Source organism: Ursus arctos, unplaced genomic scaffold (assembly GCF_023065955.2).
Source record: "Ursus arctos isolate Adak ecotype North America unplaced genomic scaffold, UrsArc2.0 scaffold_34, whole genome shotgun sequence".
NCBI lineage: Eukaryota > Metazoa > Chordata > Mammalia > Carnivora > Ursidae > Ursus > Ursus arctos.
Genome location: NW_026623030.1, coordinates 7,891,627 through 7,909,710, shown reverse-complemented (window position 1 = coordinate 7,909,710; position 18,084 = coordinate 7,891,627). Strand labels below are relative to the sequence as shown.

Below are 18,084 nucleotides of genomic sequence, written 5' to 3'. Positions count from 1 at the left end.
GCGCAAAGTAGATGTTGGCTCATCTCAGGGATGGGGCTGTGTTATGGGCTGAATTATGTCCTCCCCAAATCTGCATGTTAAAGTACTAACTCCCAGGACTTCAAATTGTGACTGTGTTTGTCGATCGAGGCTTTCACGCAGTAATTAAGGTAAAATGAGGTCCTAGGGGTGGGCCCTAATCCAATGCGATTGGTGTCCTAATCAGAAGAGGAGATCAGGACACCGACGCGGGCACACACAGGAGTGGAGGGCCAGCCAGGTGAGGACACGGCGGGAAGGCAAGCCTCTGCAGCCCAGGACAGAGGCCTTGGGAGAAACCAACCCTGCTGGCACCTTGACCTTGAACTTCCAGCCTCCAGAACGGTCAGAAAACAAATTCGCTAGATTAAGAACCTTGAGTCTGGCTCAAACGCGGAATGTCACGTCTGCTAAAACTGCGACCAGAGAGACAGAGGTGACTTGCTGAAGGTCACACATCAAGTTGGGGGCAGGGCCGGATTCCTAACATCCTCTCTCTGTCCTGGCTCAGTCTAAGGGGGGTGGAGGAGTTTCTTCGGAACAAATCAAGCAGGCACTTTGGAGGCACGAAGCCCCCCAGTCGCTGTGCTCTTCCATGGGATGGTGCAGGATGGGATGGGCCAGCTTCTTCCGTAAAGAGCTATAGAATAGTAATTATTTGAGGCTTTGCAGGCCACACCACCTTTGTCTCAACTCTCAACTGTGCCATTGTGGCAGGAATGTAGCCATAGATGTGTAAATGAAGGGGCACGACCGTGTTCCAATAAAACTTTATAGATACTATAATTTGAACACCATAGAATTTTCACACATCCCCCAATATTACAGATAGGGAGGTAGGTAGATAGATAGATAGATATTCATCTAATTGAAATGTAAAAACTATTTTTAGCTTATTGCTGCCCAAAAGCAGACTGGATTTAGCCCTACAAGCCATAGTTTGCTGACCCTTCCTGGGGACAAAGCCAATTGCAGAAGTAGAGATTTTACCAGGATTAGAGCTTTGCAGGGAAAGCAAAGCAGCTCAGGTTGGAGATGGGGCCACGTTCTCACACCATGGTGTGCATGACTCACATTGGTCTTGGTGACAAGGAAGCTGAGAGAGACATTACAGTCCCACGGGCGAAATGGTAGTGATGCCCCATTAGCCAACGTGTTGAACCTGGCCCACGAATGATTTTTGGAAAGGTAAGTGGCATTTGATTTTTCACCTTTACTGAGTCAAGCATGTCTGTCCTTGGTTTGGACCAACTGGGGGATCCCTACCTTACTGATTTCTGACTCAACATAACTTCTAGAAATTTCCAAAATGAAATCAGTGGGCCAATACATGAAGCTCACATGTACGAGAACTGAAAGAATGGGCCCCAAGGCCCAGGAGTGTGGGGATGGCAGGAATGATACAAGAGCATTTTCCAGAAGTCTGCTGCCCACAGACAAATGACCCAGAATGTCAGCCGGAGTTGGTACACGGCCCCAGAGGACAGACCTCAATTCACATATATTCATTCAACAAGTAAATCCCAACTCTATGCCCTAGGAGCCAAGGAAGTCACTCCCTACTAGAAAGAGCTAGACAAGGTCACGATCACAATACAAGGCATCACGATCCTCAGGAAGGCAGGAACCACACGGCTCTTGATCTCCACTGTCTCCCCGGGACTTTTTACAGTGCCAAAAGAGACCAGAGAAATTGGTTAGGGAAGTGAGGAGCCTTGAATGCCAAGTCAAGGAATTTTACTTGACTTCGCAGGCAAGGGAGAGCCTTGGGAGGATTCTAAGCAGGAGAATGGCACAATAGGCCTATGTTTTCTAGAAGAGAGCCGAAGGGTCACAACGAAGATGGGCTGAGGGAGGAACGCAGACATTAGCAATGAGACTACTGCAACCGTCCAAGCAAAAAAAAAAAAAAAAGACTGGCAAACAGGAAGAATAGAGAAACAGGGACAGAAATGCTGTCACACAGGATCGGCTAGGGAGGGGTGAGGGCAAGAGGGAAGACCAGAACCACTTGCAAAAGCAAGTTGAAGTAGGAATGATCAGTAAACAGACAATTCAGGGCAGGGAGCTGACTCAGGAGAAGAAGGATGGCTGAGTAAGCTTCAGCACGTAAGGTAGGGGAGTATATCCAAGATGTCTAATAGAAACACAGCACCTTTCTTGCTTGGACCCAGCTATCTCTCAAGTGTTCTAGAGCTTCCACGCTCAATGCAGTGGCCGCTGGTCCCATATGGCCATTTAAATTTATGTTAATGTAAATGTAATTTACATTATGCAATTAAATATTCCACCCCTCTCTTGCACTAGCCGCCTGTCAGGTGCTCAGTAGCCACGTGCAGCTCGGGGCTGGTTCTGGACCACACACACGGAGAACACCTCCGCCATCACAGAAAGTTCCCCTGGACAATGCCGGTCTGCAAGGTTTCCTTGAAAAACCCAGCCCCGTTTCCATCTCACCGCGCCCCGTCCGGCAGCCTCCCAGGGAACAGTTCCCAGCGACACAGAAGATGACAGATTGACCCTGTCCCGCCTCATGGAGAGAAGGGCCTTGTCAGGCACCTGCCAACGCAGACAGCTGGCCACGCAGGTGAGCTCGGCAGGAAGGACGTACCTTTGCAGGCCCCCGCCGCCCCAAGGTGGTAGATGGCTGCCAACACCCGCCAAATGGCTCGCTGCTCGCCCTCCGAAATGCCCAGCGTCTCCAGGGCACAGCGGAGCTGGGCAAAGGCGGCCGCTGCCTTCTGCTTGTCTTCAGGCTGAGAGCAAAGGGAGAGAGGAAGAGGCCGTGAGGGTGGAGAAAAGGCGAGGTGCCAGCTCGGGGCTCACACTTGGGGAAAACATGCAGTCGCTTTATTAGTGCGGTAAATTACCCACAGTTAGGCTGTGCCAGTTGACACCCAGGGCTCTGACTGCAGGAAAAGTTCTAGAAATTGTTTCTCTCTGACCTCTCCATTCTGGAGATTTGTTTTTGAGGCTCTGCTCCATACGGGGCCCTAAGGATGCAAAGCCGGGGGAAGCCCCGAACTTGACCAGGAGGGCCTCTCAAGGGAGCAGTGGAAGGAGGCATGACCGGAGTCCGGGTATGAGTGGGGAACAGTGGAATCTCTGAGGCGGGAAGGTGCTCGTGGATCCCACCCAAAAGCGTCAAAGAGATGGTCATAGAAGGTGAAAGAAACCCGAGATTGAATTTGGAAGATAAATAGGCATCATCGACCAATTTAATGCAATAAGTCCAGACAAGCAGAGGGAACGACGTGACCAAAGGAGATCTGAGGAGACAACAGGTGAGCCACTGAATGCGGGCACAGAAGCAGGTATTTTTGGAGGTGGGGCCGACAGAGAAGAGAGAAAGTTTGAGAAGCTGGCAGGTGCCAGTTGTGAAGGCCTCACCCATGATGTTAAGGGCACGGGCTTTAAAGTCCAACCACGACGGGCAGACACGCAGTATAGACCCCTATCTGTACTCCCGCACCTGTGGCAGAGATCAGTAATCAATCAAGAGCCCGCAGCAAGCCAGTGGGTCCCCGGTTCTTCTCAGGACACCCCCCGTTGCAGCCGACACCAACAGATCTGCCTCGGCAACCCAAGTGGAATCAGTTCACCATCCCCAGCGCAAGTGATGGGAGACTGCCCAAGATTTTTAAGCGGGAGGAAAGAGAAAGTGACATGATCAGATGTGTATGGGTTGTAGGGTGTTGTTTTTTTCTTTTTCAGATTTATGATCCCAATTATGTTTGATTGAATATTAAAATTAGTCTGCAACTCCTGCACACACCATCTGGCCAAGGAGACTCAGCCCAGAAACCTGCTGGGCTGAGAGGAAGTGAGCTGGGGACAAGAATTCTTTTGTCACTAATCCACCAGCAGATAATGAGGAGCTGATTTGCACTTGGCCCTCTTACAGAGCGTGGGCGATGAACTGTAGGCTGTCAAAGCAGGCAGGTCCTTGCATTTTGCAGAACCCAATGCCCAGAGAGGGGAGAACACCGGCCCAAGGTCACACAGCAAATTAGTATCAGATGCAGAACGAGAATCTGGCTTTTCTGATGCCCAGTCCAGGTCTCTTGTCCCCTCCCTTCGAGCCACTTCTAACTAGGAAAGAAGCCTAGCAACCAATTGGGACGGCGTCAAAGCATGCAGTGACATTGAGAGATTCGCTGTGAAAATATTTCAATTAATAGCAAAAGCATGTTCCACTGATCCATCATATTTCTGGGCCACCACAGGACCACAAAATCCCTAGCAACCAGGAGCTCAACCTAGCAACCACAGCTGCTCCGCTGGAGCAGACGGAGGAAAGGAAGGCGTCTTACCAACATGCTCTCGGTTATTTATGAGATTTCAAAGCAGCCGCGAAAGGACACCAAAAGGACAGTGGCAACACATTTATTATGGCCGCCACTGTCAGCTCTGAGCATTTGACTTTAAATTACAGGCAGACTCCATCATCTGCCACTTAGCTCGTGTGAAGAGAAGGAGAAACTTTCCCTAAAGCTTAATGTTTCTCTCCCTCCCCTCCCCTCCCCCCCCCACCCCTGCCCACAGCTCTGTTGCAACAGAACATAGAGGGACCAGACAATTAGGATCAGGACCATGTTTACAGTTCCTTGCATTTCCAGGGAAGCAAACACCTCCGCCTAATGCTGGGATGTAAGCCACTCCTTGCATCCCAGCCGTGCACAGAGAGATCGGTGAAGTTAGTGGGATGTGGCAAGTCACAGCCCAAAGGTCTATGCATGGGAGGAGGGATAAGCAAAGGGCCGTGGAGCCAGGGCACAGTGCTGGCGTATCAGCCGCCAGTGAACAAGAACAAGCCGCGGGGGGCGTGCGACCACACGCCTGAATCCCACAGACCCGGGCTGAGCCAGAGAAGCCAGAGAGCAGAGACTCCGCACCACGGGACTCGCATCCCTGCGAGGTTCGAGCACGGGCCAAAGGAGCCTCTGGAAAGACACGTCAGGCTGATGACTCTGCAATGGGAGGGACATGCCTGAAGGCAAAGAGACTCGAGGGAGCGAGGCTTTATCAGAATGATCGGGAACGTTCTAGGTGTTGATCTGGGCTGCGGCTACAGGTGTGGTTAAGAATATCATCATCACTGAGTTAGTGGCTTAAAATGAGTGCACTTTATATGCTTTATGCCTCACCTCAATTAAAAAAAAAAAATTGGGAGTCCCTGGGTGGCTCAGTCGGTTAAGCATCTGCCTTTGGCTCAGGTCATGATCCCAGGGGTCCTGGGATTGAGCCCCAGGTCGGGCTCCCTGCTGGGTGGGGAGTCTGCTTCTCCCTCTGCCTCTGCCCCGCCTCCTGCTTGTACTCTCTCTCCCTCTCTCAAATAAATAAATAAACAAAAAAATAAATATTAAAAAATTAAATAAAATAATGGAAAAAAAGGCCAACTCACACCATGCCCAGAGTTTATCTGAGGCAATCAAAGACTCAAGGTCAACCAAAGACTGCAGGTAATTTAGCGAGAAGGAAAAAAAAAATCCAGAATGCTCTCTCCACATTAGACTGGGCTGTGCTTAGAGCACCCCGAGATTCCTACAATGCTGAGAGAGGCCAGCTTTGGATTTGGAGTCAGACAGAGCTGGACGTTCCCTGGACTCTGTGCTCCCAACACGGTGACTTTGTGCCGCAGGATCTCTTGCCCTGGCTGGTCCTCAGTTTCCACTTCCGTAGAATGGAAATCACAGCCCGCCCTCCTCCCAAGGCCACTGTAAGGAATAAATGAGTCGTGTGTAAAGCACCCAGCATAGAGCCCCGGCACATAGTGGTGCCGAACAAATGCTGGTCCCGGAGCACCACTGCGTCTCTCCGGCTGTGCCTTTATCTGGGCTGTTCTGCTTTCTGGGACACCCTCCCCCCCTGCTGCCCAAGTGCATGCCCAGCACTCCACGGAAGGTGAACCCATGTCCTTGAGCGGCTCCCAGATCAATGACGGGGACCGATGTGCAAACGGAATGACGGAGTGAGTGCAGGGGTGGGGGAGAGAGGACTGGGAGACTCTGGGGGGCCGGGGGAGGTCTGAGGCTTCCTGGATGTAGTGGTGCGTGAAGCAAACAGAATGAACGAGGGGACATGGGCGCTGGGGGGGCGGGGGCGGGGGCGGGGACAGGAAGAGTCTCCAAGCAGAAGGGTGCAAGGCTGGGGGAGCGTGGTGCTTTGGGTGCAGAGAACCCTGAGGTCGGTCGTGCAGGCCTGTCTCGCCGAGCGACGGGCAGTGGGGAGCCTCGGGCTACAGCTGGACGCTGCTCTCTGATGGAGCCCATGCCTACCGGAGGCCTCCTTGGCCAAGGGAAAGCTGGCACGCGAGCACCCTCTTCCCAGAGGTCGGCTCTAGCAGGAAAATGCTGAACACTTGCAAAAGACACATCGGTGCCCACGCCAGTGGGTGAACCTCCTGGAGAACGTGGGGAGGGCAGGATGGGGTCAGCCCGGAGCCTGGAGCTCCCCATACCAGAGCCGTTCTGCCCCCACGCTCAATCTGAGCGTTTCACACCCTCCCTGGGCCCTGGGAGCCCATTGAAGGAGGGAGAAGAGGAAACACGAATCGAGCACCTGCTGCACTGTACCAGGTACTTTCACTTTATAAGTGACTGACAGAGGAGGAAACTGAGGCTCAGAGAGGGTTAGGCCCTTGCCCAAAGCCACCCAGCTGGGGAGGAGAAAAATCACTGCTTGCCAGATACTCTACGGGGCCCCCACTGCTAGGAGCAGACCAAGCAGCTAGGTATGACTGTACCCATTCCACGGGTGCAGACACTGAGGATAAATGACCCAAGAGTGCACAGTCGGTCAGACCCCAGAGCACACGGTCTTCAGCCATGACACAGGATTGAGGCGACAGAAGGGGACGGACAATAGTGCCAGATTGGGGGTCAGGTCCAGCCCTGCCTCTACCACTTCCTAGCTGTGTGCTCTTAGGCAAGTCACTTCACCTCTCTGAGCCCGGTTACTGCTTCTGAAAAACAGTTGTGATAATAATCCCTTTGCTCAAAGGACCATCAGGGGGATTAAGGAAGCGAGGGTTCTGGGCAGAGCCCCTTACAAGAGTGTGTGATCCCCCCAACTTCCCATTTAGAGACCATTCCTCCACAGTTGACAACTGGCTTATAAAAAATAAACATCCCTTGGACCAAAGCCTGGAAGGTAACAGCCAGAAGCAAACTGCTGGGAGGCAAGGATTATTATTATTATCACTGCTGCTGGGCACTTTTAAAAAAAAAAAATCAGGCTAGGTTGCAGAAAAATAAATTATAGAGAAGAAGAAAATAATATGAAAGCTTTGTGATTTCAAATGAGTCCCGGTGCCTGGCAGATCTGAAATAAGTCCCATTTAAAAGCGGAAAGTGGCAGGCAGCAAGGCCACAGGGCAGGGACCAGGAGCTGGGACTGACAGTCAGTGAGCGGAGGCGGCCACCGGGGCCTCGCACCAGCCTGCGGGGCTCCGCGCTTCCAACCCCGGGGCCCTGCTCCAGCTGACGGCCCCGCGCCTCATCCTGGGCTCTGCAGCCATGCTCCGTCTTCCCCTTTGCATCGGGCGCTCAGTGGAGCAGGGATGCTGGCCTCACTGCCCCTGTCCAACTCACTCAGTGCACCACCAGACCAGCTCATGCTTACCTCCTCCGGGCAACCTTCCTTGATACGCCTCTACCCCTCCCAGCCTGGCCTCAGCCGACACACACCTCTCGTTCAAGCACCTGTCATTCTGGCTTCAAATGATCTGCTACTGTGGCCATTGCCAGCCCCCACCCGCCTCCAAAACCGTGAGTTCTTCATGACAGAGACCCAGCTGGGTTATCTCTGTGCCAGTGCCTGGGACACGAGATCAATAAATATCCACTGAAGAGTCAATGTCAACGAGCTGCCAGTTAGTGTCCCCGAATCAGAGTCATGGACGGCGAGGCAGAGTTTATCCACCCCCTGCACCAGGCCCACCTGGCCACTAATCCCACATCGGAGGACCCCAGAGGCCCTGCCGGCTGAGGAAGCAGAGCCCCAAACTCTCGGATTCCCTTCTCCGAGCTCCTCTGTGATTCCCCGCAAACAACTCAGCTCCCAGGACACAGGCAATGGATCCAAAGAGAGACATGAGGTCCCCAAAGCCCCCAGGAAATGCCTTTGAAGACACAGCGGGATACATTAAAGTGCAACTGATACAGTTCTGCAAAATTCAGAAAATTGAAAAGATGCGATTAGCCAAGTTGTGGGAAGTGGGGTCTGCTCGTTCATTTATTCACTCAACAAACGTTTATTATTACCATGTGCCTGGCTCAGTGCTAGGCCTCGTAAAATACACAAGCAGTGAAGACCCCCAACTTCTTGGACCTTAGGATGGTGGGGAGACAGAGAATAAGCAAAAAACACGATGACAGATTGTTATCAACGAGATCACACACACGTATAACAGGAGGTCTCTCCCTGGTCAGGGGGCTGGGAAGCGGGGAACAGTGATATTGGCACAGAGGCCCAGGCTATTAAGAACAACGACAACAACAAAAAATATATACATATATATATATGTATATATATTTTTTTTTTAAAGTGATCTCTACACCCAACACAGGGCTCAAACTCATGACCCCGAGATGCACAAAGATATTTATTATCTCATTATTAAGAACTACAGAAAGGGTTTAGAACCTTTTCATTAAATGGACAACATGAGGGAAACAGTTCGGGGAATCCTGACTCCCCTCGGAACGTCTGTCTGGTCATTAAAGATATTGTTTGTGAAAGTTTTCATGACATCCAGTCTGTTATGAACTATATAAAATATTCATAGAAAAAACGCTGAGAGCAGATCTATAAACGTGTTACCAATGGATGTCTCCGGATGGCGAAGTTATGGGCGCCTATGCTTTTGTGTGAGTGTATGTGAGATCATTTCGGTTTTGCCTGTATGCTTTTTTCTAATTTTTTCACAGGAAGTGTACATTAATTAATTTTGAAAAAATTAATGTTATATATATTATATATAGTATATGGTTGTATATATATTATGTATATATATTCTCTTTATATATATGTGTGTGTGTGTGTATATATATATATATATTTTTTAAAGTAATCTCTACACCCAACGTGGGGCTCAAACGCATGACCCTGAGATCAAGAGTCACGTGATCCACTAACTGAGCCAGCCAGGCGCCCCTAAAAACAAATGTTATATTAAAAATATAAACTAGAGGACAGAGATAAGCCCAACGAGACAAAAAACAAGGTGTGTACTGCCAAGGGGGCTGAACTGGGGGCCTCGTGGGCTCCTGAGGCTTTGTCCCACCCACCTGACCCTGTGTGTCCAAACTGAGTGTCTAAGTACTTGATGGGTTTCATCTCATTTAACTTGGGAGCAAGGGGGACTATTAGCATCCCAGCTTTACCTTTGAGGAAACTGAGGCCCAGGGAATTGAAGTCACCCTGCTTAAGGCCACCCATCTGGTCCTGGAATTTGAACCTGGATTTATCAGACTCCAGGACCCATTTCTTAACCACGGTCATCAGTGAATTCTCAGGCTCAGGGAGCAGTGAAAGCCACAGTCTACAGATGAAGTCAGGGCAGAACCGATCGGAGTCAGCGGGACTGGCTAAGGAGGAGGCGGAAGAAAGCTCAGCCAGGAATGAATTGAGCTAAAGAATTGCCAGATGAAATGCAGGACATGTAGTTCAATTTGAATCTCTGATAAACGATGAGTAATGGTTTAGTACATTTCCCTGTAATATCTGGTGGAGCAGGAATGCTGGCCTCACTGCCCCTGTCCAACTTCACTCTCGGGCTCACCTCCTCCAGGCAGCCTTCTCTGATATGACTCCAACCCTCCAGGCCTGCCCATGCAGGATTAGGGGCATAATTATACTAAAAAAATTATTCTATGTTTATCTGAAGTTCAAATTTAACTGGGCATCCTGCAGGGTTTTTTTTTTTTTTTTAGTTTTACTGAATTATAATTGACAGATAAAAATTGTATATTTTTGGTGTACGACAATGTGATGATTTGATATATGTGCACGTTCTGAAATGATTGCAGACACCCGTCACTTCACACAGTTACCATTTTTTGTGTGTGGTGAGAACACTTAAGATCCACTCTCCTAGAAAACTTGACGTATGCCATAAACACGATTATGAACGATAGTCACCATGCTGTACATTAGATCCGTTACAAGATGAGGTTCTGGGCATCCTGTATTTCTGTGCTCTCAATCTGGCAACTTGGGGGGCTTGTACTTAGCAACTCCCGTTCTTGGGGGGTATTTCCTGACCACCAAATGCCCTTACTGAGTCAGTCCTGGGACCACCCAGCCCCAGAAAAACGAGCCCAGGCTGGGATCAAAGAGCAGTGAGCTTTCAGACTTTATTTTTGTTCTTAGAACACCGAGGAAAGTTTCCCTGGGTACCTGCCAGGGCGCGGAGAGAGAACAAAGGAACACCCTACCAGTTCCCACAAATCAACTGGTCTAAAGAAAACACCCCCCAGGAACACACAAAAAAAGAAATCTACTTCAAAAGCCTTCCTGACACGGATTCCCACTGTGACCCGTTCCTGTGTGCAGACTGTTAACAAAAAGTCAGGCTGGGGAGAGCCCACGAGGACCAGGCTGGGGCTGGTCCCCTCAAAAACAATCCTCTCGTGCACTCAGATGGACACAGTTGGCCAAAATTCATTAACGCAAACCGGAAAGCCCAGCGCTGGGATAACCTCTCATCCTGTGCGGTCACGGTCAAGGTCTGGGCTTCTAACAGTTCCCCAGTCATGGGGAGAAAGGGTCTGGAAGAAAACCATACTGTGGATGCCTGCCAGCGAAACGGGGTGTTGGAAGAAGAATGGATCAGCCCCCGGAATTTAAAGATGGAATGGCTGCATCTTCTTACTGCTACTGAGAAATCAGCTCTGTGTCCCTGGTTCTTGGGGGGCGGGGGTTCCCCCGACCAGCCGCAGAAGCATCACTTGGGAACTTGTGAGGAATGCAGATTCCAAGGCCCTGCCCCAGACCTGCTGAATCCGTAATTCTGTGGAGAGTACCCAGCAGTGTGTGTGTGTGTGTGTGTGTGTGTGTGTGTGTGTGTAGACAGCTTCCTTAAAGTGTAATTGACAAAGGATAAACTTCTCATCTTTAAAAGGTATAATCTGATACGCATGAAATTATCACCCATAATAAAGACAATGAACATATCCATCACCCCCCAAAAGTTCCCTTTTATCATCCTTTCTCCCCTCCTCCTGTCCCCACCCAATGCCCAGGCAACCACTGCCCTATCTTCTGTCACTGTTGGTCAGTCTGCTATTTATAGAGTTTCACATACAGTTATTGTCTCTTTCATCAGAGATTTTTCTTTTCTTTCTTTTTTTTTTTTTTAAGATTTTATCCACTTATTCATGAGAGCGAGAGAGCACAAGCAAGGGGAGCAGCAGGCAGAGGGAGACGCAGACTCCCCGCCGAGCAAGGAGTCCTATGCAGGACTCGATCCCACGACCCTGGGATCATGACCTGAGCCGAAGGCAGAGGCTTAACCCACTGAACCACCCAGGCATCCCTCATTGGAGATTTCTCACTCGGCGTAGTTATTTTGAGAGCCGTCCTGTTCTTGGATATGCCAGTTGCTCATTGATTTTTATGGCTGACTCATATACAATCTTCATCGATATCCAACAGCCACTCACCGTTTATTAGACATTGCTAGGTTTGGGCTGTTACGAATAAAATTGCCGAGAACTGTCACATCAAAACCTTTGTCTGGACATGCACTTGCATTTTCCTGTATAAATACCTAAGAGAGGGGCACCTGGGTGGCAGAGCGGTTAGGCGTCTGCCTTCGGCTCAGGGCGTGATCCCAGCGTTATGGGATCGAGCCCCACATCAGGCTCTTCCGCTGTGAGCCTGCTTCTTCCTCTCCCACTCCCCCTGCTTGTGTTCCCTCTCTTGCTGGCTGTCTCTATCTCTGTCAAATAAATAAATAAAATCTTTAAAAAAAAATACCTAAGAGAACACTAGCGTATCATGCAGAAAATGTAGGTTTTCTCTCTTAAGAGACTCTTTTCCCAAATAGTTGTACTTTCTACAGCCCCTCCAGGACCGTGGGAGAGTCCCGGCTGCCCCAAATTGTCGCCAGCACTTGGTATGGTCGATCGTATAAATGCAGACATTCTCGTGATTGTGCAGTGGTAACGTATCATGGCTTCAGTTTGAATTCCTTTAATGACTAGCGATGTGCAGCCTATATTCACGCGCATTATCGACCATCCATGCGTCTTCTTTGGCAAAATGTATGTTGAAATCTTTTGCCCGTCTTTTTTTGTCAGGTTGTACCTATGTGTTTAGACAGTCATCTATCATATTCCGGATTCAAATACTTTCTCAGATACGTGATTTGAAAATATTGTTTCCCAGTTCGTGGCTTGTATTTTCATATTAACAGTATCTTTCAAAGAACAGAAGTTCTTCATTTTGATGAAATACAATTTTTCTGTTTGTCTTCTTATGGACTGTGTATTTGGTGGCATATCTAAGAAACCTTTGCCCAAAACAAAGCCAGGTAAATTTTCCCCTTATTTTGTTCTAGAAATTGTATGGCTTTAAGTTTTACATTTGGGCCTATAATCCATTCTCTGTTCACATCTGAGTATGGTGTGAGGTTATGGATTGAAATCCATTTTTGACATGAGGATTCCCCCATTATTCCAGCACTATTTATTTCCCAGATTGTATCTTTGTTAAAAAGGCTTTGGCGTGGAAATTATCTAACCTCCCTTCCATGGTGAACTCCTATTCATCCCTCAAAACCCTGTCAAATGTCCCTGGAGCTAAAAAGCCTTCTCTGACTGAGACCAAGTAGCTCTTTCAACCACCCTCTGGTGCCCACAGCATATCAGCCAACATCTGGCATATTCGTATCTCACACGACTGCATTAATACTGGCATCCATCTCTCCGGATAGAGTAAAAATTCATGAATAGAGGCCATAATCCCAGCACTTAGTCCAGGCCTAGCATGGAAGCTGGTGGTAGGTATAGTGGGGTTGGGGGTGACTCATAAAACAATTGTTAAGATATAAACAAATGAATAAAAGAATAAACAAGTCAACACCTGGCTTTTTTAAACAAGTGGCTACCATCTCTCCAAGTCCAGCTCACAGAGCCCATTTCCAGGAAGCTGTCTCTGACTGCCCCTACCCATGCGAATCACCAATAATATTTACTAAGAGTCCCTGGTTGATAGATCTAGGCCAAGCCCTGTGCGCCACACTTCACGTTCATCGTTTAGTTTACCCCTCACCCCGACCCAATGAGGCAGAGACTACCATTCGCATTATTTGACCGAAGAGGAGACAAGTGTTCAGAGAGGTTGGGTCTGTGGTCATGTATCTGATAAGTGTCAGAGCCAAGGTTTGAGCCCAGAGCCTGCGTGCTTACCTCTCTGTATACCACCTCCTGGTTCCCCTTATGTGTACAAGTCCCAGTTACCCTACCAGCCCAGGCCCCCGCAAAGGCAACCCTTGCATCCCCCACACGACCAATCCTTGCCAACCACGTACCCCACCAGCAAAGGAGAAGAGTCACGCAGGAAACCCCTCCATCAGGCTCTCATCCTGGCCAGGGGGACACAGACACCCTCACACCCCCCAGGAGGACCTCCTCCTTACCTTAGGCCATACGCCCAGGCCGAAGGAGCTGCTGTCTGCCAGCTGGTGCAGGTGCAGCTCCGTCCTGGAAGCAGAGAAGGGACTAGAAGTCAGGGAGGGGCTGCCCACACCAGAGGACTGGCAGAGCGTATGGTCCTCATGGCAGAGGGCTCCCACCATGGCCCCGATGGCCCCAAAGCCTGCCCCAGTCCCTACTCCCGTTTCTGGAATATTCTGAACTCCCTGCCCTTCCGTGGCCCTTCCTAAGTGCCAGGAAACCCTGGCATGAAGAATCATAAACTCCATACACCCAGGGGAGCAGATGCTAACTCCAGGTCCTCTGCTGATCAGCTGTGTGAACGTGCTCCAGGGTCATATCTGAGCAGTCGACCTGAATGAGTCCTTGCCGTCTGCTAAGTTCAAAGACGCCGGCTCTGTCACTCACCTGAGATCCAGGTCCAACCCCGCTAGCATCTGCGAGAAAACCTCGAAATTGCCTTCCCCTTCCGGCTGCCGGGCCACGCGGCTCTTCTCCAAAAGCATCGTCTGCAACGGGAACAGACAGGACGTGGTTGGCCCTTGAGGTACACCTGCCGGCAGCCCCATCAGGGTGCCCCTCTGCCCCAATGCACTCTTGGGGGCAACAGCTCAGGTCCGCACTCCATCGGGCACCTCCGTATGGAACCTGCGTGGTCCTTTATCCCACTGATTCAGAGCCCATCCAGGGACTCGACTACTGCCATAGACGCGTTCCGATGAAAGCATCCAAAAGTAATAACAATTAAACAGAGCCACTCTCCAACATACTCATATTTAACAGAAGCGTACTAACTTGACCCAAGTGGTGATTAATGGGGGAATTGCAGGGCCAGGACAGAAAAGGGACTTATTTGGCACCGACGAGTTTTCTTGGAGTCTGGATATTATCCCAGCTCAGCATACGAACCACCCTTCTGATAACCTAATCCTATTTTCTGCTCAAACAGCATGTTTGAGGTGGAAAGGGGAGCGGCACGGGCGATCGTGGAGACAGGAACAAACAGGCCATGTGTTGGTTACATGCGGCGGGGCCGCAGAAGGCTGGCGAGTGTCTGTTTAATTTCAGCTTACGCTTTTAAGACCCAGCTAATGAGAGGCTGAGTTATATATTTACCCATAAATATTTCATCCCTGCGACATTCGGAGGTGCACACAGGCCAGCAATGCTCCGGGGTGCTGAGCGAGGTGGGGAGGAGGTGGCCACAGCTGGGAGAGCCAAAACCATTGAGATACATTCCAGGGTCCCAGGTAGAGGCGTGGCCTCTGCTGAGTGGGACTGGGGACACTGCAGCACCAAGGGCCCTCCGCTCCCGTCCCGCCCAGAACACCCACCTGGAGCTGAGCGGCCGTGACTCGCCCCGTGGCATTGAAGTCCAGCGACATCACCATGGCAACACGGGTGGCATTGCAGCTGTGGCCGGTGGACACGGAGCCAAAAGCCCGGAGGACGGTGAAGGTAGCTCGGATCTTCTCCACTGTTGAAGGCATGGGGCAGGGTGTCACCCATGGCCCAGGAGCTGCCACCCCCGCCTCTCACAGGACCACCTTCCCCACTGGCAGCTGCAGCAGTCCAGGCCCATCTGGCCCCAAGCCCCAGCAGGCTCCCCACCATCTCCCCAGCTCAGCACTAAACCACATTTCACTCCTACCCTGACTGAGTACTGCAAACAGGATGCAGGGGAGCAAGACTAAATCAAGAAGGGGAGACACGCAGGGCCAGGATAGATACAGTCTGATGACAGGGGCCTCCTGGGCCTGATGCAGGAGTGCAGGGCATGAACATTCTCAGACCTGCTCCGAGGGAGCTCACAGGGTAACAGCAGCCTTGAAAAGCCTTGCAGTCTCTCCACAACTATTTATGGGGCACCTACTATGCACTAGGCACTGTGCCAGGCACCTAGATACAGCCTATCCTGACTCCCACCCTCCAACACACGCACTCACAGCAGAACCACATCTTGAGAGAGCCAAGACTGGCGCCTCTCCCCGTTTTATCCCCAGCCCCTAATATGGGTCAGGTGAAGAGTCGGTGATCAGTGTAGCTTTGGAATCACCCCAGTGCTGCAGCAGACACGGTGGTTAAGGGGATTTGAATATGGGCTCTGCCTTTGCTAGTTACCTAATTTGGGGCAAATCAACCTCTCTATGCCTCTGATACCCCATCCGAAGATGGGGATAACACAGTACCTCCATCATGTGGCTGTCACAAGGACTAAAAGATTTTAATTTAAAGTGAAGTGTTTAGGACCTGCTCCAAAGGTGGCGTGGCCAGTATGATAATTGTGATGACTAGAAAAGCAACATGGCCTGGGCCATGTAGTCTCAGCAGAGAGAAGATTGCCCCCAAGAGAGCAAATGCTGATTCTTGCAGGTGGGGAGAATTTTACTTTCTACCGTATAAAGCACAGATATGCCTACACTGCATGAAGAAATCATGGTATACCTGCGGCATTGACGTTTCGTGGTAGGGGAGGATTGGGGGGAAATGTCTAAAAAGGCTCCTTAGGGGTGCAACAATGAAAGAAACATTGAGGACACGGGCTCGGGAGCCAGAATGTCTGGGTTTGACTCTCAGCTCCAGGATGTATTAGCTGTGTGACCTTGGGCAAGCTAGTCAACCTCTCTGAGTCTTAATGGCCTCATCTGTAATAGTCGAAGAATACTATCTTATAAAGCTGCTTTAAATAATAAATAAGTTAATATACTTGGAATAGGGCCTGGCACGTAGGTCCACAGCCAATGTTTACTATGGTTATTATTAATATTATAATAATAATAATTATTAATTGGTACACTCTCTTTAAAGCCTAGCTGAAACATTGTTTCCTCAAGGAAACCCCCACTCCCTTCTCCTCTGGGCTTCCCCTGCCTCTCTCCTAAACAGCTCTGCCAGCACTTTGTGCAGAGCATTCAAGTTTGGAACATATATGAAGCTCAGTTTCCCTTCTGGCTGTCAATTCCTCATGAGCATAGGCCCTGCCCTTCTGTCTTTACTTATTGGGTCCTCTGTACAGTTGAGCAGGTTGTGCACTGCACAAGAACACCTTTTCTAAGGGGCACATTGTTTATATCATACAATCATAAGTTTGCATATTTATTAGGATGATTTCCCAGCACATGGCAGGCAAGCGTTCAGTTCTAACAATGTCAGTGTATGACGATTGTCCTACAGATGGCTGTGAATATCTTGAGGAAGGAGTACGTTTTTCTAATTTGCACAAGGGTGTCCAAAGGACCACAGGTAGCCCTCCCCAGAAGCAAGTACGGTGCTCAGTGAATGCTAGCTGAATGGACATAAGGAGGAGCAACTCAGCACCCCCTCCAACTCTCCCCACCCTCCACACCAACCCACCCCCAACATGTGTCACCTGGAGACTGCTGTACCTGAGACCCTGCCATCCACGCTGCCCGCCATTGCCACCAGGTGCTCCAGGACCTGCTCACAGCAGGTGGTTTTCCCAGAGCCACTGCGGCCCAGGGCCACAATGCTCTGGTCTCTCCGCTGGCTCAGTAGCGCCCAGTATGCCCGCTGTGCCAGGGAGCCAGGGTGGGCTGGCAGGCCATCCCGGCGGCCCGACGGCACCTGCAGGAAGATATCTTAAGCATCAGTCTTCCCACCCCAGCCGGTGCCCAGGGAGCATTCCAAGACAGTGCCCCACCCCAGCCTTGAGCCCAGAGCCATGTCCCTGCCTGTCATCCTACCCCAGCCTTGTCAGAGGAGTCTTGAATTTTACTGGCAAAAGCCCAGCCTTGGGGTCAAGTCCTGCCCCTGACTCCCTGTGAGTCCTTTGGCGGCCTTTGAGCCTATTCTGAGTCTGGGTCTCCTCTTAGAAAGGCATTAGCTCATTATTGGATAGTACTTGCCTGGAATGAGGCAGCTGGATAAAATGGCAAGATCGATTAGTGATGTCTGCCACGGAAAGGGAAGGAGGCATGGGGTAGCTGGTGGTACGCATGCCCTGTAGTTGCCATAACAGTTTTAGGCAATACCTGAGGTCCTCCACTCCATTCAGCCATTGATTCAGCCGATCATTTACTCTTCATTCAATTAAAAAAATATATATTGAGAGTCTACTATGTGGCAGGCACTGTTCCCGGCATGGGGGGCACGGCGCCATGCAAAACGGGTAAAGGAAATCCCTACCCACCATAAGGAAGGGCTAAAAAAAAAGTTTAAAAATTTTTTAACACCCACTACCAAGTTCTGGTGAAGATACAGGGTAACTGGAATTCTCATACAATGCCGGTAGGAAGGCGAAAATGAGACGGTCACTCTGGGAAAGAGTGAGATATACGCCCATCATCCGACCCAGCAGTCCCATTCTTAAGTATTTAACCCAAGAGAAATGACCATGTATGTTCACCAAAAACCCTCAATGGCCCCGGTTTTATTGAATATATAT

The 18,084-nt window shown here is 50.1% G+C and overlaps 1 protein-coding gene across 2 annotated transcripts in view; it reads right to left on the bottom strand.

Annotated features, from left to right (window-relative positions):
- The window catches only part of MYO18B (myosin XVIIIB), a 248,424-nt gene that overhangs the window by 201,864 nt on the left and 28,476 nt on the right, over window positions 1-18,084 (bottom strand). For both annotated transcript variants that reach the window (XM_057305965.1, XM_048221462.2), the window contains exons 7-11: window positions 17,066-17,264; window positions 15,014-15,156; window positions 14,088-14,188; window positions 13,664-13,727; window positions 2,630-2,774 (exon numbers count right to left, since the gene is read on the bottom strand). In XM_057305965.1, the coding sequence (XP_057161948.1) occupies window positions 2,630-2,774; window positions 13,664-13,727; window positions 14,088-14,188; window positions 15,014-15,156; window positions 17,066-17,264 (652 nt within the window). The remainder of the gene's footprint in view (window positions 1-2,629; window positions 2,775-13,663; window positions 13,728-14,087; window positions 14,189-15,013; window positions 15,157-17,065; window positions 17,265-18,084) is intronic.